At 56.3% G+C, this 7,323-nt stretch overlaps 1 protein-coding gene across 1 annotated transcript; it reads left to right on the forward strand.

Annotated features, from left to right (window-relative positions):
* The first annotated feature begins 2,115 nt into the window (after positions 1-2,115).
* Positions 2,116-6,986, forward strand: PGLYRP1 (peptidoglycan recognition protein 1). Its single transcript, XM_036416329.2, has 3 exons — positions 2,116-2,425; positions 5,768-5,889; positions 6,746-6,986. The coding sequence occupies exons 1-3, from the start codon at positions 2,151-2,153 to the stop codon at positions 6,925-6,927; spliced, it is 579 nt and encodes a 192-aa protein (XP_036272222.1). The 5' UTR covers positions 2,116-2,150; the 3' UTR covers positions 6,928-6,986.
* Positions 6,987-7,323: the final 337 nt, after the last annotated feature.

Genomic DNA, 7,323 nt, shown 5'->3' on the forward strand with positions numbered 1-7,323 from the left:
TTTTTTAACTAGAGACCCAGTGCACGAAATTCATGCAAGGGGCTCAGCCCTCGCCACCACCACCACCACCACCACCACCACCACCGCCGCTGCGGCTGCCTCCTCTGCCTTGGCCCCCGCCCGCTGGGGCGGCCGCCTTGGTCCTCGCAGCCCTGGCTTTATCCAGAAGGTTGTCCAGAAAGATGTCCATCCTAATTAGCATATTATGCTTTTACTATTATAGATACTTGTCCTTCTATATGTTTGCAGGTAGTGGAATATATGGTTTAGGATTTAATCTCTGGAACTAGGAAGCCTGTGCCTAAACCCTGGCATCCCCATCTTCAAAGGGAGGTAAGGCCTCTGGCTTGTTTCCTTGGCTGTAAAAGGGGTTAATAATGAATCTACCGCACAGACCTGCTGGGAACAGATGAGGAGGTAATCCAGGAAGAACGCTTGGAGATACCTGGTGTGCCATTCTGTGCTATTGTGAGTATAAGCATGATCTACCTGAGCATGGAAAATACGGTGGAAGAAAACATACCACAGTGTTCTCATTGGTGTCCTCAGGTGGGCAGAGCAGGAGAAAGCAGGACACGGGTGATTAACATTTCGTCTCAATTCAACTTCTTACAGCTAGCATGTGTCATTTTTGTCATTTTTTTCATCATTTTTATTTATGTATTGGTTTTGGGTGTACAGCTTAGCCATTAGACAATCATATGCTTTATGCAGTATTCCTACATAGTCATGACAACATTATTGATTATATTCCCTATGCTTTACTTATGTGCCCCTGACTATTTTGTAACTACCAATTCATGCTTCTTAGTCCCTTCACCTCTTCCACCCAGTGCCCCAACCCTTTTGTCATCTTTTAAAATATATATTTTTTAATGATTTCAGAGCGGAAGAGACAGAGAGAGAAACATCAATGGTGAGAGAGAATCATCGATTGGCTACCTCCTGCACGCCTCCCTCCGGAGAATGAACCCATAAGGGCATGTGGCCCGACCAGGAATGGAATCAAACCATGACCTACTGGTTCATGGATCAATGCTCAGCCACTGAGCCATGCTGGCCAGGCTGTCTCCCCCCATCCCACGTCCACCCCCCTCCCCCAATAAAGTAGCAGGAAAGGAGGATGAGCAAACTAGGCAGTCTGTTCTGAGCTCACCAGGTCTCTATCGGGGAGTGGGATAGAGGTCCTGGCAGAGCAGAAGCCCCAGGAAAGCTTTCTGCTCCAACAGGTGGCCCCAAGCCATTGCCTGGCGCTGGACAAACAACTGTTCCTCTCGGGACCCCAGATCCCCTCCTGTGCAGCGCGGAGCCGGTAGGGGCACCCACATAAAGCATGCTGCTTACTACCAGGACAGACATGAATTCAAGTCCCAGTGGAGCTTACGTGACACTATGGGTCAGGCATCCTCTGAAGGCTCAGCGCTGTCACCCCATTTAATCCCACAAGGACCCTGTTTTTAAACACCTCCCCCATTTTGCAGGTGGGGGGATCCGAGGCACAGAAAAGGCTGGGCCACTTGCCTGAGCCCACACACTGGGATGTGGCCAGAATTCAGCTGCAGGCAGCCTGGCTCTGAGTCCAGGCTCTGGGCCCCCGGACTCCACAACCTGACTTCCCTTCCCCCAGCCTCAGTGTACCCAGCTGTGAAGTGGGCTTCTCCATACTCCCCTCTCCGGTTCGCAGAGAGGGTGAAATGACCTCGGGCTTGGGGCTGGGAATGGGAGAACTAAAACACAGGCAGCCTGGTGACCTCTCTGCAGGAAGAAGGAAGAGGCCTGGGGCCTCTCTCTGGAGAGGTGAGCAATGCCCACTGGGAGGAGACAACGCGGGCAAGGATCCAGGCCCTGAGGGAGCCTTCCAGAAACCACCTGGCTAAGTGCCCAGGGGCCTGTGCGCCTCTCCCCGCCCCTGGGTCCCCTTCCCCCACCCTCACCCTTACCCCTCTCCCGCTTCCCTCAGGCCCAACCAACCACTCGCATCCTGTTGCAGCCAGGCCAGAGAAGGAAGCTGGAACCTGGGGTCCCTGTAACTTGCCAGGATGTGAAGCAAGGTTCTTTCCCACCCCCCACCCCCACCCACCCCCGCCCTCGGGCCCCAGCATATAAAGGCCGCTGCGCTCCTGGCCAGCCCTGCACGCCTGCTCCTCGCCATGGCCCTGCTCTGCTCGCTGCTTGCCTGGGCCCTGCTCGCCCTCAAGGGGCTCAAGGCGGAGGACGAGGCGTGCTGCGGCACCATCGTGCCGCGCAGTGAGTGGGGGGCCCTGCCGTCCACGTGCGCCCGGGAGCTGGAGGTGCCCGTGCCCTACGTGGTGGTGTCGCACACGGCGGGCAGCCCCTGCGACACGCCGGCCCTGTGCCTGCAGCAGGCGCAGAACGTGCAGCACTACCACGTGCGGACGCTGGGCTACTGCGACGTGGCCTACAAGTGAGAGCGGGGAGCGGGGGTGGGAGGCGGGAGGCGGGAGGTGGGGGGCCCGGAGGGGGATGCGGGGGGGGGGTGCGGGGGGGGGCGCAGGTCTTGGAGCCGCCCCGCTGGCGCCTGCGCAGCTTCCTCGGCCGCTTGCAGTGTCTCCCAAAGTGCGGTCCGCGTACCCCCAGGGGTACGGGGAGAGTTTGGTGGGGGAACGCATTGCACCGGAGTTCGGTGGGGATATGCACTGCACCGTGCTTAGCTGCGCCTAATTCTACCTTCTCATGAGTACGAGGGGTACTCAGCGTTATGGAAATTCTAGAAGGGGCACACACATATGTCAAACGTTTGGGAAATGTTGTGGGTGACCCGCGAATGACGACCACCAGTCAGCCACATTGGAATTCAAGAGAGTCTGGGCTCACGTCTCAACTGACACAGCAGCCAGCAGCGAGAGCCCCGGCCCACTCTAAGCATGCTCCTTTTATCCCTGTCTTAGGGACGCCTGGCAGACTATGATTGGCTAAAAGTTTTAACAAAGAAAGGTCAGTTAGAAGCTATAGAAAAATTCCACTAGTACAGTAACATGTAAAGTTTATACAACACCTGAGGCTGGGGTTTATTTTCAGCTTAAGCAGTCTCTGTTTCACCTGGTTCGGTCTGTTTGCTCTGCCATGCGGCTACTGGAAACAGGGCGTGGCTGCCTGGGGTTTGAGCCCTGCAACAGAACTATTTTATGGCTAACAGTTATGCTTAGCCAAAGCATATCATGCTGCATGCTTTGTTGTGGGTCTGGTTGCTCGTTCCTTCCCTGGCCTGGAGCCCTGCTTCAAAAGGGTCCTGCTAGCCATCTGGAGCCCTGCCTCCACCGGGTCTTGCTGGCCACAACAGGAAACACTGCAGTAAGGTGACCCAATCGTCCCAATTTTGGCGGGACAGTCCCGATTTTCAACACTTTTTCCCACATCCCGCAGCATTTAAAAAAAAAAAAAAAGTTCCAGCGAAACCGGTTTGGCTCAGTGGATAGAGCGTTGGCCTGTGGACTGAAAGGTCTCAGGATCGATTCTGGTCAAGGGCATGTACCTTGGTTGCAGGCAGATCTCCAGTAGGGGATGTGCAAAAGGCAGCTGACCAATGTCTCTCTCTCATCGATGTTTCTAACTCTCTATCCCTCTCTCTTACTCTCTGTGAAAAATCAATAAAATATATATTTTTTAAAAAGTCCCAATTTTTTTGAAAGAATTTTTTTCTTTTTTTAATATATTTTATTGATTTTTTTTATAGAGAGGAAGGGAGAGGGACAGAGAGTTAGAAACATCGGTGAGAGAGAAACATGGATCAGCTGCCTCCTACACACCTCCCACTGGGGATGTGCCTGCAACCAAGGTACATGCCCTGGACCCAAATTCAACCCGAGACCTTTCAGTCTGCAGGCCGACACTCTAGCCTAGGGGTGTCGCACTCAATCAGAGAAGGGGCCAAAATCTAAAATCCAGCCTAAATCGCGGGCCGAATGGTTTACTGAACAGTCATAAACTGTCATTGTGATGGAAACGCAGCGGAGTGCAGTGATGACAGCGTGGTGCGGGCCACATTGCAAGGCCTGGCGGGACGGATTTGGCCCGCGGGCCTTGTGTTTGACACATGTGCTCTAGCCACTGAGCCGAGCCGGTTTTGGCTGGAAAGAATTTTCAACAATTTTTCCCACGTCCCGCGGTTTTTTAAAATGAGAAAAATTGTTAAAAATCGGGACTGTCCCGCCAACAGGGGGACGATCTGGTCACCTGACTATAGACGGCTGGGCCGGGATGCCCCGAGGCATGGATGCCCCAATGAGAGAAGGGCTGAAGTTCAAGTTCTGCCCCCCTCGCCCGGCGCCCGGCGCCTTTGTTAAGAGGCCAGTCCCGGCCCCCAGCTCTGTGAGGGCTGCCTGGGACCCGGCGGGCTGTCCCATCGCTCCACTGCCTCCTCTGCGGTCAGCAGGACTGGCCCACCTCATCATGAAGCCCGCACACGCAGAGTGCTTTGGACACCCCCTGGCATGTAGCGGGAGCCCCGAGTCCGTGGGCTCTGCCCTTAGGCACCTGCTCCACGCGCGGCCACGGGGCAGGATGCTGGGATGGGGAGATAACGCAGCACTGGGAGCTCAGGGGGCGAAAGACGTGATGAGCAAGCGTGGTCCTTCCATGAAATCTAGATCTCCAGGGATTGCTTTTTTCCTTTTGGCCTATTCTGAAGAACTGCAGTGCTTTCTTAGGGAAATGACAGGGCAAAGCTATTTTTATGTTGGCTTTGGGCTGTATTTGTGCACTAAATCTTTATTCTAAAGAAATAAGTGGAAACTTTTCTCTAGAAAAAAAAGTGATGGAGGGAGGCCTCAGAAGCTGCAGCCACACCCACCGGGGCTCCTTCCGAAGGGACCGGCTTCCCGTCTTGGTTAAGGTGACCAGTCGTCCCGATTTCTAACAATTTGTCCCGCATTGTTCGGGACTTTTTAAAACGACGCGGGTCAAATCAGGACGTCTGGTCACCTTAGTCTTGGTGGCTCTGAGGTGGCCTGGGGCACTGCAGAGGGGAAGGCTGGGGGGGGGGGGGAGAGACAGCCCCTCGTGCCTGAAGGCCAGAGCTCAGGGTGTGGAGGGAGCAGGAAGAGTGAGCAGTGGTTCTGCTTCTCCAAAGACGCTGACCTTCTAGTTAATTCCACAAGCTGGTCAGGCTCGCTCGATCAGGACGTGTTGAATGAGAGCCTTAAAGACCTGCCAGGTGCTCGGGCTCCAGGGTCCGTGTCTGGTGGTGGCCCAGCCCTTCAGTCCCTGGTCCTGACCCCCAGCAGGAAGCAGGAAGCAGGAGGCAGGCTGGGGTGAGGGCGTCGGAGCTTCTCAGTGGAGATATCTAAGGCAGGAGCTCTGGGGCATGACCTTGGCCAGTCACCTCTCTAAGTCTGCTTCCTCAGCTTCAAGGGGGGTGACAGCAGTGCCTCTCTCAGAGGACATCACGCGAGAGCTCAACACATCCTCCCCGGGGGCAGGAGAGAGCGAGGCGTCAGATCCTGGGGGTGGGAGCCATGAGGCCCCGGGTGAAAATCCTGCCTCCGCCCCTGACGGGCTGTGTGACGGTGGGCAGGTGTCTCTACCTCTCTGATCATCTACAGAATGGGGCGATAGTGACTCATGGGTTGCTGTGAGGATGAAAAAGGTGCACCCAGAGCTGTGCTTGGCATTTAGGGGCCGCTGTCACCGGGGAGAAGAGGGGTGCAGGGGAAACTGTGAGCGGCGGGAGCAGGGGCAGGGCAGGTGGAGGAGGGAGTCCTCTCCCAGGAAGCCCTCTCTCATCCATCAGTCTCCCTCACCCCCGCAGCTTCCTGATTGGAGAAGACGGGCTCGTGTACGAGGGCCGCGGCTGGAAGGTCAAGGGTGACCACTCCGGTCCTACCTGGAACCCCATGTCCATCGGCATCACCTTCATGGGCAACTACATGAGTGAGTGGCTGTTCCACCGGTCAGGACAGGGGCCACCATGGCCGGGCGGCGCGCGGGGGGCAGGGGGTGGGCGTGGGGGTCGCCCGCAGAGGTGGGGAGAACATGGTGTGTAGTTGTGAAGAGGCTCTGCCACCCATAGCTCTGTGACTTTGGACAAGTGACTGCTTTTCCGAGTCTCATTTCCTCTTTTTTGTTTTGTTTGTTTTTAATATATTTTATTGATTTTTTTACAGAGAGGAAGGGAGAGGGATAGAGAGTTAGAAACATCAATGAGAGAGAAACATCCATCGGTTGCCTCCTGCACACCCCCTACGAGGGATGTGCCCGCAACCAAGGTACATGCCCTTGACCGGAATCGAACCTGGGACCCTTCAGTCCTCAGGCCGATGCTCTATCCACTAAGCCACACCGGTTAGGGCTCATTTCTTCCTTTTTGGATCATGAGAACTTTCAGCCACATGGTTCGGATGAGGAGGAGTTAATCTGTGTGAAAGTTCTCAGGCCAGGCCCTGCCACCTAAGAAGTGCTGACAATGTCACTGCCGTGGGCAGGACCCCAAGCCTAGGGGCAGGGGGAGAATGACAGGGACCCTGCGGTCAGCACCTGCTGGGCCAGGCGCCATTCCGAGGGCTTCACTCGTCTGTCGGTGCCATAGCTCTGTGGCAGGTGCCACTGTATTCTCTCCTTTCACAGACGAGGAAACTGAGGCACGCGAGGCCAAGTCACTGACAGGGAGTGGCAGACCGGGTTCTGGGTCCTAGCAGGCCAAGCTGGGAGGGCACAAGTGGAACCACTACCCACACCACCTCTGCCCTTTGAGGAGACCCCAGCTTACATCCTGCCTCTGTCCCCCCAGAACGGGTACCCCCGCCCCGGGCCATCCGGGCGGCCCAGAGCCTGCTGGCTTGCGGAGTGGCTCAGGGAATTCTGAGTCCCAACTATGAGGTCAGAGGGCACCGCCAGGTGCAGCAGACGCAATCTCCAGGCGACCAGCTCTACGAAATCATCCGGAAGTGGCCACACCACTACGAAGAGTGAGGCCCTGACTGTCCCCACCCCTCAGTGAGAAGCCCCCTCCAATAAAAGTGCAACTCCAACTGTGCTCCCATGCCCGCCACACACCTCCTCCCTCAGAGCCCTGTCACTCACCCACCTCCTAGCACCCAGAGGCCCCAACCCTGAACCCACACCCAGAGATGCCAACTCAGAGCGGCATCACGGCCCAGTAGCCGGAGTTCTCAGGTCAGTGCGCAGGGACCAGCACAAGCCGCCCGGATGTCACTGGCAGCAGCTTGGGGCCTCCCAGGCCGTGACCCAGCCTGCAAGGCTCCCCACCACACCACACAGTCCAAGATGTCCTGCGCAGGACTCTGCCGGGATCCCATGGGGATGGCCTGCTCGCCATCACCCGGCAGGTCCCCCCACTTTGACTGC

Source organism: Pipistrellus kuhlii, unplaced genomic scaffold, assembly GCF_014108245.1.
Source record: "Pipistrellus kuhlii isolate mPipKuh1 unplaced genomic scaffold, mPipKuh1.p scaffold_m20_p_55, whole genome shotgun sequence".
Lineage (NCBI taxonomy): Eukaryota > Metazoa > Chordata > Mammalia > Chiroptera > Vespertilionidae > Pipistrellus > Pipistrellus kuhlii.

What these genes read in the sequence shown, in the direction of transcription:
- PGLYRP1 (XM_036416329.2), top strand. Translation starts at nt 2,151, where the DNA reads ATGGCCCTGCTCTGCTCGCTGCTTGCCTGGGCCCTGCTCGCCCTCAAG. An exon ending in TACTGCGACGTGGCCTACAA is followed by an intron (nt 2,426 to 5,767) that starts GTGAGAGCGGGG and finishes TCACCCCCGCAG; the next exon opens with CTTCCTGATTGGAGAAGACG. An exon ending in CTTCATGGGCAACTACATGA is followed by an intron (nt 5,890 to 6,745) that starts GTGAGTGGCTGT and finishes CTGTCCCCCCAG; the next exon opens with AACGGGTACCCCCGCCCCGG.